The 22,855-nt window shown below is 40.1% G+C and overlaps 2 protein-coding genes across 3 annotated transcripts in view; both read left to right on the top strand.

Annotated features, from left to right (window-relative positions):
• ttyh2 (tweety family member 2) overlaps nt 1–15,766 on the top strand; it is a 57,392-nt gene extending 41,626 nt beyond the window's left edge. The window contains exons 6-14 of one of the 2 annotated variants that reach the window (XM_034120131.1): nt 1,480–1,552; nt 5,610–5,679; nt 5,835–5,890; nt 9,018–9,110; nt 9,216–9,308; nt 9,696–9,838; nt 11,768–11,953; nt 12,041–12,119; nt 14,497–15,766. In XM_034120131.1, the coding sequence (XP_033976022.1) occupies nt 1,480–1,552; nt 5,610–5,679; nt 5,835–5,890; nt 9,018–9,110; nt 9,216–9,308; nt 9,696–9,838; nt 11,768–11,953; nt 12,041–12,119; nt 14,497–14,577 (874 nt within the window). In that variant the 3' untranslated portion in view covers nt 14,578–15,766. Of the gene's footprint in view, nt 1–1,479; nt 1,553–5,609; nt 5,680–5,834; nt 5,891–9,017; nt 9,111–9,215; nt 9,309–9,695; nt 9,839–11,767; nt 11,972–12,040; nt 12,120–14,496 lie in introns of both variants that reach the window. The other variant, XM_034120133.1, reaches the window with a different exon arrangement.
• Nucleotides 15,767–16,576: 810 nt separating this feature from the next.
• The window catches only part of kif19 (kinesin family member 19), a 35,382-nt gene continuing 29,103 nt past the window's right edge, over nt 16,577–22,855 (top strand). The window contains 2 exon segments of the mRNA XM_034118856.1: nt 16,577–17,060; nt 19,193–19,273. Of these exon segments, the coding sequence (XP_033974747.1) occupies nt 17,022–17,060; nt 19,193–19,273 (120 nt within the window). The 5' untranslated portion in view covers nt 16,577–17,021.

Here is a 22,855-nt window from a genome sequence, read left to right as displayed (position 1 = left end):
AAGAAATTGAATAATGAAAAAAGAATGAGTACACAAGTTGTGGCTTGTAAGTGTCAATGATGGGAGTTCAGTATCTTCTCAGCACATTGGGAATTCGATTCTTCAGGGAGAGTGTTGAAATGAACAAGGCCTAGTAATACTGTAGCAGGTGACATGCTGTAAAGGGAGTATCTCGAAGTGCCACAGTGTTGAAATCAGCAGGACTTTATTGCATTTTCTAGAGATGATTTCACCCAATTAGCTGATCTATGATAGGACAACTGTTCATCTTTTAATGGCTATTGATCTTCTGCTGTACACACACAGACAGACCCATCAATGCCCCCCTGCATGGGGAGATTCTCCTCCTAAAACCCCCCATTCATGTCCCTTATGTCATTTTTTGATAGTATGAGATCATCAGGGAGGGCATCAAAACACAATCTGATGTCCTCATTGGTACAGGCAACGTTCACCCACCCAGGGGGCCGTAATCTAGTGTGGGCCAGCAGAGCGGATATGCACGTTCTTCGGTACATAAAGCCTCATCTATGCAGAAGTATGTTCAGGCTACAGTATCAACCCCCACAGAATATAAACATGACCTCTGACTTCTTCTGTTGATGACAGGACAATGAAATCACCGCTCCTGCCCCTGAGGGCTCACGCTGTTTCCTTTCAATAACAGTAACTGTTATGAAAATAGCTCCATCTGCGTCACTGTACTCCCGCTGTAGGATGCTGATAATTATATTTTGAACTCTGCAAAATTCGACTTTCTTGCTTAAGTTTTGAGTTTTTCCATCTGTATTTATTATATTACATCATGTTATTTCTTCTCATGTTTTATGAACATATGAATAGGATGATAGCTGGTTGTGGTGACAAACCCACAAAGAATTTTCAATCAAGTCTTCATTTCCTCAGCTTTATAGCTTTCTACTCTTTTTTTTCCTGGCTTGCTATTTACTGTTTTGGTTCTCATCAGCCTCTCTTAGGTCTTATCAGGGTGAAAAAAAGACTCAACTCTTCTCTAAATGGCCAACAATTACCAGGCAGAAGTTAAAACCTCTCAGGTCAACATTGTGCAGTGCATTTAAAATCACAAGTAACACAAACCAACTGCAAATCAATGTTAATGTTGCTCTTTGTCTGTGAATAAGCATATTTTTGCTAACAAGTTTAGTCATGATATGTCAGTATTCTTTTTACAAATTGTTTCTAGGGCCACCAGGTGGCCAAAAACAATATTGCAGGTTTAAATGAAAAACCCTTAGTACTCTCCTAATTTTCTAATGATGTATTTTTTAGAAAGAAAGGGTGCTCCACCTGTAATCAATAGAACAATCTCACATCAAAGTGGGACAATTAGTGTAAATCATTAACCATTGTGTTTCAATGGTACAATACTTCATTTAGATAAATAGCAAGCTTTACTGAGCTATCATGTCCATGTTCTGAGCTGCACTGTGACCTTGTTGTTGCTTGGTGTCCCTGCAGGATGATGGTGTTTGGAGTGCTGACGCTTGTCCTGAGCTGGACCTCTCTGGGAGCTGACCTGGCCACTGCTGTGGTGAGCCGCTTCACGCTGCTTCGCTTCCTCACCCCTGGCTGACTTGCTTACCCTAATATAAAATAGTGTAAACTGGTCTGCAATCAATTCTCGTCCTGCCTGGCAGTGGTGATGAATTGCTTTAACGCACACTGCACTTGACAAATGTCTTTGAATGTGTGGGGGTAAGGGAAGAGAGATGATGCTGCTCATGTGCTTATGTTCATATACCTGCATGTGTATGGATGCGTTTAAAATATCTGCAGTGTGTCATTAAAAGTGATGATAAAACAACTCTCAGATCACATCACAGCAAAGGCTTTCTCACACATCCAAAATAGTGCATGTTTTAGCTCCACAGCTGCTGAACAAGGATCCTAGCTTTCTCAGTAAAATGTGTGTGTGCTAGAAAAAGCCTTTACAGCCTTGCAGTGTCATCCAAAAACGTATTAGTGCTTTCTCACTGCCCAATCTAAAAATTCCTCTGATCTTGGTTTGTCTTTCTGTCCCCTCTGACGCTTTTCATCTCTGCTGAGAAATGGCACACCGCTGAAAATAGACCAACAAAAAGAGTAAAATGCCAAACAGTGAATTCAAGTCACCTGAGTAAAACTCAAAGATTACGACAACACAAATCATTTTGCTGCTTTTAACCATGCTGATTAGGTGAATAATCTCACTGTTCTTTTCTTTTAATGACCTAAAAAAACCGCACAACTGTTTAAGTGACCTAGCGGGTTACCGATAAGATCGATATGCGAAAATAGAGCGATGCATTTGAAAGAATATCAGATTTATGAGCACTGGTGTTTGTCTCACCTGCCTCAGGCCTTTGTGCTATTTTTCTCAGGTTTTTTGTCGGGTGTTGTGTTTTGACTCGAGGCTGTAGAGGATTGTTAACAAGAGATAATTTAAGTAGGAGATAATGAGCATGGAGTAGAAAGCAGCAGGAGGTGTGAGCAGATCATATGCAGTCTATGGAGTGACTATTCTCTGGTTTCCTCCTTCTCTTTCATCTAGAAGTTTAGTGTCTGCTTTACAAGTCTACACTATCTGTGGTCTACATTTGCATGGTAGACGGTTGAAACCCGGGTGGATACCTGGTGATATCAAAGCTAGGAAAACACAGTTACCATCCCAAACCCCGCAAGAATGTAATGTTGAATATTCTGCACAATAATTAGCTACATCAAAATCAAAAGGGGTTCCTTATCTGGGGAGCAAATGTAAAAGAAATCCAGCCATTACCTACCTACAAATGTTGAGTGTCTGGGCTTTGAGGCCCTTGAAAGGAGCAAGAAAACATCCAATAAATGTCATGGTATTCCGTTCGTTATATTTCAAACTGTTTGTTAACAAGTAATCGTTGCCTGTAGGAAGCAGTGGAGGAAATGTTAGAAATCCTCAGAGGACCATGAATATCTGCAGCCACCTTTCCCAGACTCAAGTGTTTGTCAAAGAGAAATGATGTCATAGCTTGACAAAAAATGGTAAGGGGGTCGGTCCAAAATCTTTGGAAATGTTCATCTGGCTTCCATAAATACCCAAACCAAATTTCATATCAGAACAAAGTTTGTTGTATTGTAGCCACTTGATAATTGACAGAAATCGATCTGTGGGTTACAAAATCCTGCCATTTATCGTGGCCTGTTATGTAAGCTGTCTGTTCCGCTGTGTTTGTCTGCTGCTGACCCCGACTGCACTGGATGGTTAACGTCCACTGGGCTGTTCTCTGCCTGAGAGCAAACATGGAGGTTGAAAGGGCTTCATAATTGCTGAGGCAGGGATACAAACAGCAGTGAACAAAGCAATTACATGAACAGTCTGCACGGCTCCTTCACTTTTCAGACATCATGCCTTTGTCACAATTGTGTGTTCGTGTTGTTTGTCTTCTTAACTGGGTGTTCATTTGAGGTGTGTGTGTGTGTGTGTGTGTGTGTGTGTGTGTGTGTGTGTGTGTGTGTGTGTGTGTGTGTGTGTGTGTGTGTGTGTGTGTGTGTGTGTGTGTGTGTGTGTGTGTGTGTGTGTGTGTGTGTGTGTGTGTGTGTGTGTGTGTGTGTGTGTGTGTGTGTGTGTGTGTGTGTGTGTGTCACATGCATTGCTCTGAATACGAATTACTCAGTTCTAGTTATATATACCGTATATAACACTGTGTAGGGCTGTCATTCCATTCATCATTTACTGTCTGAAATGTTGGAAAAAGGCCATGGTAATGTTTTCATAATAGCTTATTTCGGTCCGACTTGAAGTAAAGAAAAATCTAGATCTTCCATAAAGATATAAGACAAAGAAAAGCAGCACATTCTCACATTTGATAAGCTGGAACCTGTGATTGATTGCTTTATAGATTACTTAAATACCGTATCCATGTTCAAATATTCAGAAATGACAGTTCATTTTCTGCCACTGGAATGATTAATGATGAGAATAGACTGATTCAGCCTTAGAACTGTGTGCGAAAACATAGATCATGGAAGGTTTTGCTTTTATTTTACTGCATTTCCTATTCTTTCAGTAATGGTTTGACTCCAACTCTTGACACCAGTCCTTGATCTGTGGGAGCTTTCAGCGGCTGCAGTCTGTAGCAAACCCTGGACAGGTCATCAGTCTACTGCGGGATCAAATAAATGACGTGCACACCTGCGTGCCACTCTCCACGTGAACTGGCTTTAATGGTTTTGCACTGTACTTCCCAGCAGCATGCCAGCAGCAGTGGCCACTCGAAAAGCATTACACATATTAAACACACTATTGCCATCTGAAAAATGTCTGAAAATCAACCTCCTTAAACCTTACTCAGGTTTTAACTTTTAAAAATGTACTTGCTACTGCTGCCTGTCAGCTGTGCCCCACTTAAAATCAGAACTATGAAATGGGTTTTGTTGCTGCGCTCTAATGATGTCAGACACCCAGCACATCGGGAGCAGCCCAGCATCCCAGTGTGGGGTATTAGTGTTCACACTGTGCGTTTGTCTTCCTGAGCATCTTCCGGTGATGCAACTATTCCTGTTCAGATATGTGCATGTTAGAAAGCACTTAAAAACTGGATAGACAAAAAATGATCTATAGCTATTTTGGGTTATCGACTAAGTAATGTTTTAAACAAAATATGTCTGCATTTTCTCAGTTTTATATCACGTTTAAGTGAATATCTTTTGTGTTTTTTGGACTGACTGACAAAAGAAGACATACAAGCAATCTCTTTGAACTAGATTAGTCTAGAAAACAATCAGAATAATAGAGAATAACCGTTAGTTGCAGTGCTATTATCAGATTATCTTATCCCTAACTGACTCCCAGTGTGTGTGTGTGTGTGTGTGTGTGTGTGTGTGTGTGTGTGTGTGTGTGTGTGTGTGTGTGTGTGTGTGTGTGTGTGTGTGTGTGTGTGTGTGTGTGTGTGTGTGTGTGTGTGTGTGTGTGTGTGTGTGTGTGTGTGTGTGTGTGTGTGTAGTTCTCTAGTACACAATCAATGAATGCACCCCTCCGCAGAACTCTTAATTACAGACAGAAGTCAGAACTCTGCATTCTCAGAGAATCACTGCTTCCCCTTCAGGAATTCTAACTAATTTACTCCTGAATTGCAGAGCTCCTTCGTCTCCCTTGTGTCTTAACAATCCAGCTCGGGTTTGCTGGAGATCTACACTGTATCTCATCTGTGTATGGGGCTCATTAGCGTCCCCCCCCCCTCAGAGAAAGTTAAGCTACAGGCAGTGTGTTTGACCTGAGCCCGGGGGACATTTAACATTCAGACAGTGCACACTGCACAGACCACCGCGCCTCGGTTTTGTTATTTTGCAAAAGCAGGTTTCTTTTTACCACTGTGCTGTGGAGTGAAATGGGTTGAGAGTGACAGAACTGAGAAAATATTCATGTCTAGATATGTAAAAGTGGATTAAAAGAGCAGTTTCCTTTTGACTCAAAAGTATGTGAAAAAGATGTATGACTTTTCAAAGTGTTAATAAACTGCCAGGTACAGTATTTGACCTTCTCTTCCTGAATGGTTCTTTATGAATTTATTTAAAAAATGATTCCTTTTCATTTGTTTTCTGCACTTAACTGTGTCCTGTTTTTATTCCAGGGCACAAGTGATTTCTGCGTGTCCCCTGACAAGTTCCTCCTGAGCCAGACGAAGGGAGTCATCGGCACTGGTGAGCTTCATTGTGAATCATATGAATCGTTTTGTGTTAATGGAGTTGTAATTATGAGAGCATAAAGCTGTGGCCATGACACCAATGTAGAAGTAGGACATTAGAGTTGAATGTGCATTTCCTCTGCTTGATTTGTCTGTTTGTGTTTTTCACAGATATTGTTCATTATTACCTTTACTGCAACCAGACCCTCTCCAACCCCTTCCAGCAGGTAGGAAACAGGATGCTTTGCTTTGACTTGTATGTACTTGTATATGACTTATTGGGCATTGTTTGTGATTTACAGGTCATAACACATCTACATGTTGAAGTTAAAACACCTAATTAAGTTGTCATGTCATTGAATTTTATACTGGGATTTTGCATTATTTATTATTCTACCATTACAAACTGACACACAGTATGTATTTTTACAACTCTTAATGTACTAAAATATGTTTTCTCTAGGAAAAAAAGGTTTGGTATCTATATCTGAGCCTATACCAGATTTATATGGGATATATGGACCTGTTTTCATACTTTCTTAAATAAATCAAACTTGGCAATAGATCAGTTTTAACTATATGTTTCCTAATTAGTCACAAAGTTAAAAATATTTCCAGATTAAAGTGATTTAAAATGTATAAAGACACATTTATATTTATATTTTACTACTTAAAAAGTGATGCTATACATTTTGGTCAGTACTCCACGTAATACTATTAATACTAATGTGTTAGGTTTCCAATACCCAGCAGAAAATCTTTTAAAACCTTCACTTTGGAATAATAATATAACATTTGTGTAAAAGAATATAAATCAACAGTTCAAACTAATCATTTAATAGTTATTTGCAAAATCCTCACTACAGCCCTGTGTCTATGTTACACAAAACCATTATTACCATTAGGATTTAAATGATCGTATTTCAATTTGGAGCAGGTCCTGACTAATAAAACACAGTCATTTAAATATTTAATTGTCTTGTGTTAGCTAGGTGTTTTAAAACTTTTCACCTGAATGTCAAACACCTTTTGTAATTCACTAAATCAGAGCTGGATGGGGATTTTCTTTCTCCTCTCATGTTCCATCTTTGTCAAACTCTCCCTCTCTATCCAGCGCTGCCTGTCTGATTTACATCCTTACTTCACCTCACAGGTCTGGCTGAACGTTAGAAAATTGCAAATCACCCAACCCTATCTCCCAGGCTGTCACACCATCATTTTTCAATTTCTTCTCTGTGAGCAAACAAGCAACAACATGCCAACATTTAACAAAGCCCCCAAAACAAAGGCTATACAGTGCGGTGACTCTTCCCAGACACAGAGTAGATATTGTGGGTCACATCACTGGCTTCCACCGCTGACATCAGTTAGTGGTTAAGTACATTTTCTGTGAGCTCTGGTCCAGCGGAGCTCAAATCTTATTATCTGGCTCTTGTAGACATGCCCCGAGGAAAACAAGAGCGCAGCAGCAGCGGAGGGCAGACAGCCGTCACCCCGCCTGGTAAACAAAGTCAGCGCTCATTCCCTCCGTCACACAGATACCCAACAAGTGCAAAGTTCGAGCTGCCAGGATTTCACACTGATTGGGAAATACGCAAACTTTCTCTCTTGTTTTCTCAGCCTGAGTCACAGCAGTGCTTCCTGCCCTGCTCTGTGCCCTCGCTCTGGGGCTTTACTCCTGCGTCAACTATCTTTTATATTTATTTTTGTATTATTATTTTTATTTTATTTGTTTATTCCACACATGGCAGATATTTTATTAGCGCATGGTGGAAAGGAGCAGGGAGAAGAAACTCTTATTTGAACTGCCCCTTCATACAAAAAATACAAAAAATGAAATAAGTCACACAGTAGATGGTCTGTCCTTCATATTTTCTTATTCACAGCCAATCATTGCAGTATCGTAGGAAAATAAGAGAAACACAAAAACGTACAAAAAATACTTAGTTCCCACTTGACGGTTAAGGGAAGGAAACAAAACAAAACAACAACACTAAAACATCACATGAACAAGGAAAAGTGCAACCCCCTCATCTGAGTCCTACTGGAGTAGAAGGGAAAGCGGCTTATTTCCACAGCTCTTTTTATATTCCTATCAACGTCATCTCTCTCCTTTCCTTACTGTCCTCCTCCATCCACTTTCTACGGTAGAAAACTCACCAAAGCTTGAAAAAAGAATCTGATCAGGCGGTTAGATAGACTCAAGAGAGAGCACAATGGACAGTCATGCAGATCTGCAGACAAAATGTCAGATCAGAGGAAAGCAATTACATTTGTGGATGGTTGAGGTAATTGACCACATCCTGTTCAATTTAACATTGAGCCGCAGGCCATTAAAGGTTCCCAAGCTACTCTTATAAGGTTGGGTGACTGTGAAGATCCAAGTTTGCTTTGGAGATGTGACAGAATGATTCATTTATGGTAACGCTTGCATGTTAGTTTAACAAAAGGTGCTGTCTCTCAGGCAGGTTGTGGTTATCTGCTCACTCTACATCGCACTGAATGTAGGGGCTTATTTTGCCCCCTGTTGGTGGGAACTTAAACCTACATCACCATAAGTAAAGAAACCAAATACAGAATGTTGTGAATTAGAATTGGGATATTTTTTAATATGAGTTTAGAGCCCTAAAAAGCTGCCATTTATCTAATGTTTTTTGTCTGTGTGTTGTTTTTGTGCTTATGTTTTTAGTTCACATCCTGTTGTTCATTTATGTCAAGTGAAAGGGTTAGGGGTTTCCTTTTGGGCTCACTTATGTACTTTACTGTATGCATTGTTGTTTTGGGATAAAACAACATATTATATTGCATACAAATTTAATCCATTATATTTGCTAATGGCTTTCCTCTAAGGCTGCACAATTAATCAAAATGTTATACACTGAACGTTGACTTTAATTGAATGTATTATGTCAAAAAATGTCACATAACTGTATTAGGTTAGTTAAAGGCAATAATATTAAGTTGAAATATTAGGTACAACTTGATATTTGTTGACATAATACATTTAATTAAAGTGATTTTCATTGTACAATTCACAATATGGACTTATGCACTATCTAAAATATGTGAAAATATTATTCTAAATAAAGTATTGTGTTTAGGTCTCGGCGTACAAACGGTATTCCTCTGATTCCCTCTAATATTTTGAATCTTATCACAGTTGCAATATCAATCAAAAATAATTACAACTAAATATGTTTCCCCAAATTGTGCAGCCCTTCTTTATTCCTTATGTTATCACTTTGTGGAAGAAGTGTGCGCGTTCTTTAAGAACCTTTACAAACTAAGCGTTATGGTGTGTCTATTAAGATTAAGTCTTCACATTGCCATGCTCTTCACTCTTCTTGTGTGCAGCCTCTGACCATCTTCCAGAGGTCCCTGACCACCATGCAGATCCAGATCCAGGGTCTTCTGCAGTTTGCTGTGCCTCTGTTCCCTACAGCTGAGGTATCACCCACTCAATTACGCATATGCTGCATTACAACAGAGTCAAATTATTTTCGGAGTATCATTAGCAGGAGTTTTTCACAAGTATTTCTGATCTCTCCACAGAGAGACCTGCTGGGTATTCAGCATGTGCTCAACTCCTCGGAGGCCAGTCTGCACCAGCTGACCGCCCTGCTGGACTGCAGGGGGCTTAACAAGGTTTGTTCACTGCATCCTAATTGGCAACACAACAGCACAACTAGGTCAACAGTGAAGTAAAGTGGCCACGCAGGATTGCAAAATCAAACCGAATGTGGAACTAGGAACACAGCGGAGAATTTCAAAATGTAATGAGAATTGCTTTTTCTAAAATATGTGAGTTTCCTGCACTGTTACACTTGTACATTGTGGCTCATAACTGCACTGCGGTTTAAATAAGAATGTTGAACATCCCACTGAATTTGCATGACACCAATAAAGCAGACTAGACGACACACTCCCAGCGCTCTAAGTGCTTTTCCATCCTCGCTTCATTTTGTCTACTGTAAGATTCAAAGCCTGTGCCTCTACCTTTTTGTCTGTTTATTATTTGTTTGACCTCTTTAGGACTACCTGGATGCGATGGTGGGGGTGTGCTACGACGGGGTGGAGGGTGTACTCTACCTCTGCCTCTTCTCCTCCCTGGCATCCTGTGCCTTCACCGTCATGCTGTGTGCCATTCCCAGGGCATGGAGACAAATTGCCTGCAGGTCAGTTCGTGCTCTGCTTCTCTGCCTCAGTGCCCTCATTTCTTCATCCTGCAGCCATCTTTATGCAGCTTCACATACTGTATGAGCCAGCCTGAATATAAGTGTGTGTGTGAGTGTATATATCATTGTTTTTGTATTTGTACAATTGTTAAAAATACAAACTGAGGTCTGAAAGCAAGGTGTTGGGTACCAGGCAATGGTGCACAACAACTTAATAATGTCAAGAAATGATTGATAATCCAACTTCAAAAAGCTAATATTAATGGATTTTGTCCCTACTGTTATTACTTTTTCAGCAAATTTCGACAACATTTACATTTTTTAGCTACAGGTCCCATAACGCTGTTGTTGGTTGTAAACAAAGTAATATCATTGCCATGGATTTAGTGAGTTGTAAAGGACTGCATACAGGGCTGGAGCTGGGACCCCTTTCATTCTAAAAGTCATACAAGTTTCTCAGGGACATGACAATACAAAAAATATGAAATATGAGAAATGGTTAAGGTTATAAAGGCACAGCTTATTTGTCAGAAATGGGCAAGCGTCCCCCCATACAATCTTTTCAAGTAATAACCCAAAAGGTCTGAATGCTGGGTGTAAAATCACCTGTATCGTCTGCATCCATGGGGCCTGTAGGGGTCAAGGCTTGCTCACATGAACAGCAATTGTTATGCTAGTGAAAAGACCTTGATTCAGAATTAAGTAACTTGACACATTTTAGAACATAATCATTTTAATATTATACACTGATTTGTAAATATCTATTACCCAATGTAAGTCTAAGGGAAAAGGTATTTTAAAGGTGTTGTTATCAAATCAAATCAAATCAAATCAAATCAAGTTTTATTTATAAAGCACATTTAAAAGCGATTTTTGGTCGAGCCAAAGTGCTGTACATGTAATAAAAACACATTACTACAATCACAATAAAAGACAATAAATTACAACAGATATATATATTAAAAAAAAGTCGTGCTCCGCTCTAACTAGAAGGCCAGAGAGAAGAAGTGTGTTTTTAGTGTAGATTTAAAAACCCCTAGGGTCTGGGCCGACCTCACATGGAGGGGCAGAGTGTTCCAGAGCCTAGGGCCGGCTGCTGCGAAGGCTCGGTGCCCTCGGGTTTTAAGCCTGGTCTTGGGCACTACCAGCAGCAGCTGGTCAGCAGACCTTAAAGCTCTGGCTGGGGTGTAGCGCTGGAGGAGTTCAGCTATATAGGCCGGAGCCAGCCCATTTAGTGCTTTAAAAACAAATAAGAGGATTTTAAAATCAATTCTGAACTGAACTGGAAGCCAGTGTAGTGAGGCCAGAATAGGGGTGATGTGGTCACGCTTTTTGTGGCCAGTCAGCAAACGTGCAGCTGCGTTTTGGACTAGCTGCAGGCGTTTAATTGAGGCCTGGTCCATACCCACATACAGAGCGTTGCAATAGTCCAGTCTTGAGGTAACAAAGGCGTTAATAACCCTTTCTAAGTCTTTAAAAGATAAATACGACTTGGTTTTGGCCAATAATCTTATTTAAAAAAAGCAGGATCATGTACTTCAGTAATGAAGTTAACATTTGTGTTACCTGGTGCTGTTCCTGGGGGTTTGGTTTTAGGATTTACACACACACAATACAGCTTGAGTCCAGCCTTAGGGCCTGTAATCTTTTACACTTTGGCACATTGGCACCATTAACAGAATGCCAGATAAACGATCAGCTACCTTTGGGTGTACAGACAATTACATTCAATGACTTTGAGACTTGATATACAACATTCAGAATGTTAATATAGCAGCAAACCTCATTCATAAAGATATAATGGGGTAATGGAGCATGACCAGAGAATGAAGTCACTCTCCCTCTGTGTGTTTTGTAATCCGAGCATCTCTGTGTTTACTTAACCTGACTGACCGAGGTGTAACATGTACCCTCTCTCTTCTCCTTTAGGGAACGAGATTATGACGACATCGATGAGGAGGATCCCTTCAACCCGCGGGCCCGGAGGATAGTGGCTCAGAACCCCAACCTCACCAACATGCACAGCTTCTGCAGCTACAGCAGCAGCATGGGCAGTCAGACCAGCATCCACCCCCCCGCCCCCACCGTCTCCAACGCACCCATGTCCGAGAACATGTGAGTGCACGACAAAATGTAAACAGCAAAATGTGTTATCTGAATATCCCCTAATTCCTCTGAGCCGCTTCTTTTATTCTTTAACAGGAATCAAGCGGCTCTGTTCGGGGGGAATCCACGGTACGAGAACGTTCCTCTGATAGGACGAGGCTCTCCACCCCCCTCGGTGCGTTGGGTCCCAGAGGCCAAGTCCTTCCTATGATGTCACTTTCATCTAAGCTAACACACATTTAGCCTTTAAAGCACAGGAAATAGTTTTTTATAAAGTAACTGCTAATTATTTCATTCATATTTTTACCGGGTGACTCGATTCACTCAAATGTTAAGCCATAACCTTTCTTTAATTTAATCAATTTCTTTAAAGATTTCGTAAAGCAGTTTCACGTGATACACTTGTACTCTGTGCCTTCTTCTGCCCTTTGTAACTTACTGAGGCCGTTTTATAACAGTGCCAAAGCAAGGCGAGGAGAAGTAATGTGGTTAATATTTAATCATGAACATCATTTAGCCTCTCTCAGGCCAAATTCCCCAGAGGGAGTGACCCGGACCGTAAATGATAAACTCTATGTTGACACTAAAGATTTTCTTCCTCGGTGAATACATCTGCCCCCCACCCCCCGCCCCACCCCGCTGCTGAGACGCTTGTCTCCTGTTACTGTACATCGCAGGGATAAAAATAGAAACATTCTCGATTAAATATTCATTGGGCACAGCCTCTTGTAGTACAAATGTGTGATGAAATACAGCAGTTAAATGTGTTCTGCAGGTAATCTACTTTAGACCAGTTTTTCCTTTTAATTATTTTTAAAGTGTTATTTAAAGGGGATCTATTATGCTTTTTGGGGTTTGCCCTTTCTTGTAGTGTATTATATAGGTTTTTGTGCACGTAAATGGTCCACAAAGGCTCAAATCCCAAAGTTCCTCCCACCAGAGGAAGGTTTCTCTCCCACACAATCCCCCCCTGCTTGAAACGCCTCAATGGGACTCTTTCCTTTACCTCCGGAACATAGTGACATCACTATGTAACATCTGCGCTTCTATTGGCTAGCGCTCCAACACATTGTACGTGATAGGCTAAGGGGCGGGACATAGAGGGTGAAAAGAGGTGCTGCAGCACAGGCAGTGTGAGAAAAATAAAGCACTTTTTGAACATTAAAGCATGGAATCATGTCACAGTAGAGGCACAAAATACAAATATGAACCTGAAAATGTTCCATAATAGGGCCCCTTTAAAGAGACGATTTGATCATAAGGTCAGGGAATATGAACTGCATGTTATTTATTGCCATGTTTAAAGGTTTCAATTAGAAAACTACTTGTGCAATAACACATATTAAGTTTATAGATGAAAGGAGTCATCTTTCTCATTAACCTTCAGCCTATAGTTCCAACATGAGTTAACCAAACAAATGTGATGTACTTTGCTTTCTGACGTCCTTCCTAATGAATGCCAGCAAACTATGTATAATTCAATTCTCCCTCATGACCTCAAATGTGCAGCATCATGCAGTAGTCTGCGGCTAACAGCTTCTTTTATATATTTTTTGTTTGTGCGTTTGTCATGTGTATGTTTGTTTGTTTGTATCTTTTCATTTCTATATTTCCTCTTTTTTTATCAACTTTTGGAGGTATACTCTCAGCCGTATAGAAACAATGTAAGTCTTTTCAACTCTCTCTGGGTTTACTCCCTCATTTTTCCTTTGTTGCATCTGTTTGGCATGGCTTATTCACTTGTAGCCTAAAGTCTTAATTCAAGAACCTCTCTTTGAATTAGTGATGGTTTGTCTTCCCCTAGCGTTCACAGGGTGGTACTTCAGTTGTGTCCCTGGGTTTCCTCACAGTTAGCCTCCCTGTGCATGCACTTCTATAGCTTGTACTGCCACAAGGTGGTAGTTAGGCACCAGGCGTTGTGTATGGGCTATAGTAATGATTTGATCCTGGTATTGACAGTGATATCAGAGAGTAAACATCAAAATGATTGATGTTTTACAAACTGTACATCATTTTCGTAATAGATTTGAAGAAGATCTATGCCCAGAGTATGTTTTGTTGGTTTGATTTAAAGGAATACTCCGCAGAAAATCCATCTTTTTAGCATTAAATACCCTGTACTTGTAGACTTGAAGGTGGCTCTTTAAAAGTGTTATGGCATGCGTCTTTGTGGAAGATGACATCATGCACTCAGCGTGGATTTACAGCAGTCGTACCACTAAAATCTATATATTCAGTGTGTATATTCACAGATGTATTGGTGTAATGAGAACACAGCTAGTCTGCATTGCTGGATTTCTTTGAATCTTCATTGAATCCAAGTTGACTACAACTACTAAGCTTTCATCTTAAAAGGACCACCTTTCAACCCTACACATGGTGAACAATTGATAATCAATAGAATGATTTTCTGTGGGACTCCTTTAAACCCCCATGGCATTTCCCTTCGTCTTAGCCGGAGATTAACCTCAGCCCATAACTGTGTGAAATCTACCATGAGCTCACTGAATCAGCTTGTAACATCCTCCATGTGTTCACTTTTCCCTCCACAGTACTCCCCGAGTATGCGGGCCACCTATCTGTCCATGACCGAGGAACAGATAAGACACTTTGGGAACGACTTCCAAGCATAGACTCCTTTATCTGACGGAGGAAGGAAACGGCATCACACATGCTCAACAGACAGAAAGTGTGTGTGGCTTCTCCACGCATCACAGGGGACAGTGTGTAACATCTCATTGTTCCAGGACTCCAAGCTTTGAAGTCTCAGGACAATGCAACCATCGCGGTACTCTTCTCTGCGCTCATAAACGATTCATCGCACTTGTCCTCCCCAAGGCATATTTTGGGGAACTTGCTAAATATGTCTGACCCTGCTGCTGGACTTAACCTGCTCTTAATATGTTATGTTCTTCATCCTTCATCATCTATTAGTAAAGCATTGAGGGAACATGTGTCATTATGTACCAGGTAAAACAACTACTAATCATGACTTTGATGAAATGTGGATAGAAGCAATGTTGAGGATTAACTTCTCATTGCAGTAAAGCAACCTGCTCACAATAAAGAAATACAAAAAAAACTATATTTACAGTACAAAACTTAGAATCAGGTCTCCAAAGAGAAAAAAATGTGAACATGACAGCTGATGTATTATTTTCTATGTATCATGCTTGATATTTGTGAAGCACAAACCCAGCACTGGCAGCACACAGCAGGAGGTATGTCGAGATATAATTTATTTACATTTACACACAGATACGTCTGCAATATGAAGCTTTATGTTTTCTATATCTTCTGCAGACGAGACTGCCTTGAAAACACGGCTTCTGTACATACGTTGTACAATAACAGAACGTTTTCTCATATCCAATGTGTTTTGTTTTGATTTTGTTCAAACAACGTGCCAACTTTTATATATTTTTGCTAGCTTCGTGTGGCATTGTCACATAGGATCACTATTTTTTTGTACTTTCTAAAGGGCCATTCATTCATGTTCTCTACATACAGTATGTAATCCAGCTAATACAATCAAGTTGTAGTTTCTGTCAGAACTGTGCTGCTCTAACCATGATAAATAAGAATATTCAGGTAATTCTATTTCATTAATTCCAACCATCCAAACATCACATGTTTGATTTGACTAACCATGATTTTCCGTAGGGATTTAATACATGCAGTTTTGTTTAATATTATTTTGGTAATTGTGATTTCTTCTAGCATGTTACATTGTACAGGCACTGAGAATGGTGCTTAATTTTACGTGTGACCCCCCAACTACGGGGTCTAACTGTGAGTTGAATAAATCAGTTTTGAGTACAACTTATTGTGTCTTTACTTGTGTTCATGTCCTTTGGGTGCACTTTACCACAGGAAAGGCTTTAATCGAAACAAAAGGGCCCCTAAATAATTGTGGCTAAATGAAACTGGGCACAGCAATGTATTTGTGTATACTTCCAGTAGATGTCAGCATAGTCTCGCAAAAAGTGCTGCTTAGTAAAAGCTGAATTAACTCCAGTAGAAAAGGCTGTAGTGTTGAACTGCGATGAAGGCTATACAACAGTATTCTAAGGTTTGGAATGTTAAACAGCTATAACATGTATTTGCAGTGGCGCGAGAACCATTAGGGTATTTTACATAAATTAGTAGTTAGATGACAAATTAGAAGTTAAGTCTTGCATTCAAAATCTTTAAAGTACAAGTAGCCTAATAGCATCACAAAAAGGTATTAGCACTCGATATGCAATATATCTCATTTCAGAAAGAAAAATAACTATTGGTTTATATTTTGTTGTTAATTTACATTCTGGATTATATGTAGGCCTATAATCTAAACCTGTCAAGTAAATAAAGAGTAGTAAAAAACAAAAGTATAAACATGTCAATGAAGATTTAGTGTAGCATATCAATGAAGTCTAAACTAAAAAATTGTAATTATGCAAAGTATTTGAGTACACTATGTGTCTGCTGCTTAGTTAAATTAAACCACTATTCGTTGGTAAAAGAAAAGAAAATAATATTAGAAAATCCAGGTTGTTTATTTTCTAATCGGAAGTGGCGCTAAAGAACAACCGCACTCGCTCAGGCGCACGCGCGCACACACACACTCATAGCGTAGCGCAGGAGCAGCAGCAGGGCAACGGGCAGAGAGGAGGACAGACAGGGACTAGCAGGTGGGCTGCTGCCGGTGTTACCCACCTCTACAGCTCTTCTTCTGCCGCCAGATAAATTATTCCCGTCTTTCGTGTTGCTAACCTGCCGAGAGGAAACACAGAGGACGAGCTGTCGGAGCGAAGTCGCACTTTGAAGGACGTAGACAGAGAAAAAAGAGACACTAGCTGGGACTGATAGTTAAACGAGAGGTTGTAAAGTGAAAACGACGCGACGTGAGCTTGTTGCTCGGTAGTAGCTGCTGTCAGAAAGCATTAGCAGCTACACCGAGTCCATTAGTTGTTGAGTGAGTGTGTCTGCCGAGGGCTGCAGGTGTTTTTCTTTCCAGAGGTGACATGCAGGCAGTGAGGGAAATGGTCCAGTGTCCCGTTTGACAAACGGTCCTTCACTCTGACCGTAAGTGACCATGAAGGACACGGGGGAATCTAAGGAACAACAACTCACGGTGAGTTTAAACTATGTCCTATTAAATGTAACTTCCTAGTAGGCAGGGGTTTTAAATATCCCGAGTTTTAGCTTAACATTTCCATCGTTTAGTCTGTATAACAGTTTCCCCTTTACTCAAACAAGCTGTGTTAGTTGTCATACATTTTAAACCATTACCATGTTACACCAAGAAATCTGCTGCAAACAGTGGCATTCAATAGGATTGTCCTATAGCAACTAATGCAATCCAATTGAATTTTTCTGTGTTAAATTCTACTTATATGATGCCTATAATGTTCAGTTTTTGTTGAAATTGTATGAAATGTTGTTATAGAGGTCATAGTTAAAGTTGGTATTGTATGTTTATTGTATTTCAATAAGAGGTAATGTTTGTTTTACTTACGGAAAACACCTCTTAACATCATGCAGTCAACACCAACACAACTATGATCTCATAAAACATACTATATAATCAAAACTTGTATTAAATGCAAAGGATATGAACAATTCAAGATTAGAAGCATCACAAATGTAGACTGTGACAGGTAGCATGTACAGGTGTACCTTAATAAAGTGTATTTTTCAGTTTTCTTGTGGTATTAACTGCAAGATTTTTCTTTCTAAATTCCCCAAATCATCCATTGTTGGTGTTATATTTTATATTTCCGAGCCGTTCACTACCTGCAGTGTGTTCCGCAGCTCATATCTGAATAATTGAAGTGGCTGTTTCAGTTGCCTGGCCTCTCTCTTGTCCAGCATGTAATACACTTTCTACAGGGTGCTGACAGAGACGGGGCCTTATTATTACCCCTTTGCGTGCCCCATTTTAACCATCTGTCGGGCACATACATGCCAGCCTCTGGGTACATGAGACTCCTGCTTTGATTGTTAATGTATATTTTCCTCCTTTTTCCACCCATTTAAAAGCCTTCATACTCATCTCTGAATGTCTGCATAGGAAGAAACCATGCACGGGGAGAACGTTTAACACCAGTGTGGCCAGGCATTGTGTATTGATCCATACAATTAGTCGTTTTGTATTTGCCAGTGTTCATAATTGAAGGTTTAAACATCCTCTGAAATTACAGGTGTCTTTTAGTGTTGCTTATTGTGAGGAAATGTCATCATTCTAACGTGTTTCTTTTTTTTGATTGACACATTCACATTGCTCACGCTGCGAAGTGATTAGAAGTGGAATGTGAAGTTTAATTGGATAGTCGATCCATTCAGCCATCGGTTTTCTATACCTATTTATCACAATGAAGGTGGCAGTGGCACTTAACTTAAGCTCAGCATGCACTGCTCTAAAGGCAGGGTACACCTTGGACAGCCGATTCAGTTTCCTGCTTACAATGTTTACATGATTTGTGTCTGGGGGACTGGAAAACAACGTGTGAAAATGAGGACAATATTTTAAATTCACAGGAAAAAAATCAACCAACAAAGCTTTGTTTAAGCACAGGAAATGCTAGTGATTTGTCATCTGGTTTAGTGGATGAGAAATTGTGCTTGACATTTTAAAAGATTAGGCGTGCGCGTTTTGTTATGCACTTCGAGGAATCTGCTCAAAATTCATGAGGATATTTAGACTCTTAGTCACCTCCCCTAATGGAATACAGTGGCTATAACTCTACATCTTTTAAATCCTACATCTCAAATCTCAGACATAGATAATCTCAATGTTATCTTCAAGGGTTATTTCCTAAGACTTGACAAAGCTCCTCAAGGCCACAAAAGACCTTATTCACCAGGTTTTTCACAACTTGTAAACTGAGTTCAATGTCAAAAATAAACAGATTTCCGCTTTGAGAAAACATAGGAAACACATACTGTATATGCTGCAACTGGCAGATACACTAAACATTTTCTCCTACACCACATTTTCTTTCAGTTCAGAAGCCATCCAAGAAGCTCTCTGAACACATGTACATATTCAGGTACACCTCTAGCTGAATCAATAGACTCCAGGCGCTCATCCATTGTAAATAAGAACTCATTTATTGAAGAAGCCAGGGTTCTTGTGTGCCGTCAATGTTATTCCTACTAGTCAAGACAGAGTTCAATTGGATGTCTAACCTTTCATTTCAGCAAATTGAATACCTTTGTGTTGATTAAATACAAAGAGGACTAAGTTATCTCTGTGTGCCGCAGGTTGCCTTGAGGATCCGACCTGTGAGCGATGCTGAGCGGGAGGAAGCGGCTACGACCGTGGCTCACAGAGTGGACGAACAGGTGAGAGGGCCTCCTTTCTGTTGCTGTGTGTGCGGCAGTAACCTGTTCACCCCTGTGTGCATACTGTATGTTAGTGAGTGATGGGGTCAGGGCATGTGCTTGCGTGGGAGAGGGTCAGGTCTCTGTTTCAGAACTCTCTTCTTGTCTCTCATGAGGCGGCACAGATAAGATATCTGCTGGGACCTTGGTAAAGCCGAAAGCTCCTTTTCAAAACCAACTCATTTGTAGAGCTCAAATGTCAAATTGAATTTGTAAATGAATGCTGCATGACTCACAACTGTAGCACAGAGTGACCTTTCTAATGATAGAAAGCCTGAAACTCTTTCAAAGCAGACGACTGAGAGCTTCGCCATAGTGAATGCCCCGGGTTTAATTGGACATCAAACCACCGCAGAGCTGTGTTACGCTTCTTACATTACAACTGCAACTAATCATCTCTTTTACCATATTATCTCACCATTTGTATTGCAATGTATGCCCTTTGGGTCTTTAACACACCAACCCTCACACTTTTTTTTAATTTAAGACACTACTGTTTACTGCTTGTTCTTGCAACCACTATCTGCTATCTACTGCAGTCAACACAGCATCGCTAGCTGTTCCACCTATATGTAACACATTATAAGCTGATTGAAGGATTATTAGATTACTAAAACCCTATAAAACTATTAAGCGATTACTAGAAAATAATCAGCAACTATTTATTTGAATCCATAAATAAATTAAGTAATATGTTGAGCAATTTTAAATCAGCAACATAATCAATATATTAATATCTAATGGAAATAATGGACCAGACTTTCTTTCAGCATTCTGTATATTTCAATGGCCTGATATGCTGACATTTTAAAACAGATGATGCTATCAACACCGTGACTGGTTGTTCATTCTATTCCCAACAGCCTTGTTTTGTTTTCCCCTGACACGAGATGAGATGCCTTTCTAATTTATTTGGCAAGTTAACTGCTTTGATCGGAGCCATTTAGCTTATTGTATTTTCCATTAGAGTAAACCATGACTAGAATATTTCTGAATGAACACACACACACACACACACACACACACACACACACACACACACACACACACACACACACACACACACACACACACACACACACACCCCAAACATTTCCTGCTCTCTTCCGTTCGTCAATAAATAAGGTTAAACCATCACTAAACGTCCCTTTTTTCCCCTCCCTTTCTGTAGCGCGACCATGAGTGCACGCTTGTGAGTCTACAATTATTTAAACATACATAAACTATAGTACACGATACTTGCATGACGGGCAGCGAACGGAGTTTCGCCGCCGTCTCCTCAGCAAAGGGGAATGTGGAAAAGACGGAGGCGCATCACTTCCGTGGTTTAAATATGATGTCACGAACCATGCAATTTATTATTTATTTTGCGTTTATTAATTATGGGGGATGATTGTGTTATGAGATAGTTAACCTGTTTACTGTATGTTTGGGTCGGATAGTTGTTCTCATGTTTGAGGGGTTCAAATTATGTTGACAATGTGTTTTTGAATTAATTGTGTAACCTGTTGACGGTAAGCCTGTGGGGAGGGGCTATGGGTTCATAAGGGACGGTGTTGGCCCTGGAAGATTCATTTGGGAGATTGTTGCAGCGAAGGCAACAGCTAGTACGTATTTACTCCATAGATGAGCGATAGACAACCTCATTTGGTAACTTTGATTTTGTTTATTTAAGTTATACTGTTTCAATATTGTCAAACATTATATATTTTTTTGTTGATGTTATAAATAAAGTTTTTGGAGCTTAAATCAACCGACTAAGCCTATGTTTACAAACAGACAAATAGAACCCCGTTTTATATGCTGTACATTACACTAGTAACAATGGACTTTAGATGCATCTATCTATTCTAGTAATGATAACAAGAAACTAACTATACTAACACAAGGTCCTTGGATCATGACAACTGTGCGCAATAATGTAATGATGCTGTTACCATGTGACCATATGAGCAGGACATGCAAGCTCCATAAGGTCCCTGTTTACCAGCAGCTCTCACTTTTCAACCGTCCCTCTTGGAGAACATTTAGCAACAACACCGGTGTGAGTGTGCGATAGTGATGAAGGGAGTGCGAATGATAATGAGCATCGTGACTGGGAACCTGCTGAGGTGTCTCCCTGCTCACTGTAGGCTGATTGAGGCATACAGTACTTATCATAAGGCAGTTGAATCCAGTAAAGTAACAGCATGGCAACAGCTGACATAGCCGCTCAGATGTGCCTTGGTGTAACAGTGCTTGAGAGAAAATGATCATATAAGTGTGTAATTTGTTGGAGCTGTTCATACTGATGGAGGATATTACTAGAGAACACTTCTAGAAACAAATAATCGACAGGGCTGAGACTTGTTTGTATGTCTTCTCAGAAGTAATTCAATTACATCATGTCTTAAGGGCAACATCAGCACTTATGTCTGCGACGACATAATTAAAATTGGCTTGGACACAGGGGATTAGAGTATAGCAGTAAGCAGGTAGATATGGTGCTGACACAGCAACCATAACAAGGCATTGTTATTGTCCCCAGCTCAACCAAACCTCAGCTAGAGAAGAAGTGTTTGTTGCATGTTCCATTTACTTTGCAGTGTATTGATTTGATATCTTGATAGCATAGCTTTTACAGTAATTTGATAGGATAATACTTTATTGTCAGATCAAGTCTGGAATTATAATGTTTTAGATCAAATTACAATCACTGAAGACAATCTTTCCAAAACCTTTAAAGTGCATTTGAGGATAGCTAAATGTGTTTACCTATTACTAGCACTCCTGCCCGAGCCACCACACACGGACACATTAACCGTACCTACAAATAACTTCAATCCCTCCTCAAATACACAACACTGTGTACTGACTGCTTTCTTTGCGAGACAGGCAAACGAGCGATGGCCATATGGCCGGGTTGTAGTGCTCAGACAGATTAGCGGTGTGCCGGTGGCTGGCTTGGCGGACTGGGTAAGAGTACACAGATCTCCTGGCAAAAAACAGACAACTTGAAGCTGACTAAGCCCGTGTAGATGAGCTCATTGGACGGGTTTTAGCTCGGGTTAAGCCTTCTACCACCTGCTCTCTTTCTCCCTCTCTGGCCTTATTCTTTCATCACTGACAGCCTCAGGGGACACTGCCTTTCATGGAGCACCTGTTATGCTCAATGGGCTTTTTTTTGTCCTTGAGTGAGCAGTACACAGGTCTGAGTTATCAGAGATATGAATGAGAGGTAATCAGAGGTTTGAATGAGACATTGAACGGCTCAAGTTAAGCTTTTTTCAGTGCCTTATAGTAACGTGGCTTTTAAGCCATGCTGTATATACACAAGATACAATATCAAAGCATGATTTAAGTGGAATTTAATGAATCAACTTGATTTCAAAAGAAGCAGGGGCAGTGAACTAATCTTTTGGATGAGTGTAATGTAAGAACACCTTTCAGTGGGGGGACAAAGTGTTCTGATCAGCCCAACAACCAGTGTTGTCGTGAACACTATGGACAGTGAAAAGGACAAATGACCACCCATGGAGACCAGATACTGTTTCGTAATAGCCA

This window comes from Trematomus bernacchii, unplaced genomic scaffold (assembly GCF_902827165.1).
Source record: "Trematomus bernacchii unplaced genomic scaffold, fTreBer1.1, whole genome shotgun sequence".
NCBI classification, from domain to species: Eukaryota; Metazoa; Chordata; class Actinopteri; order Perciformes; family Nototheniidae; genus Trematomus; species Trematomus bernacchii.
This window is presented reverse-complemented; position numbering and strand designations above follow the sequence as displayed.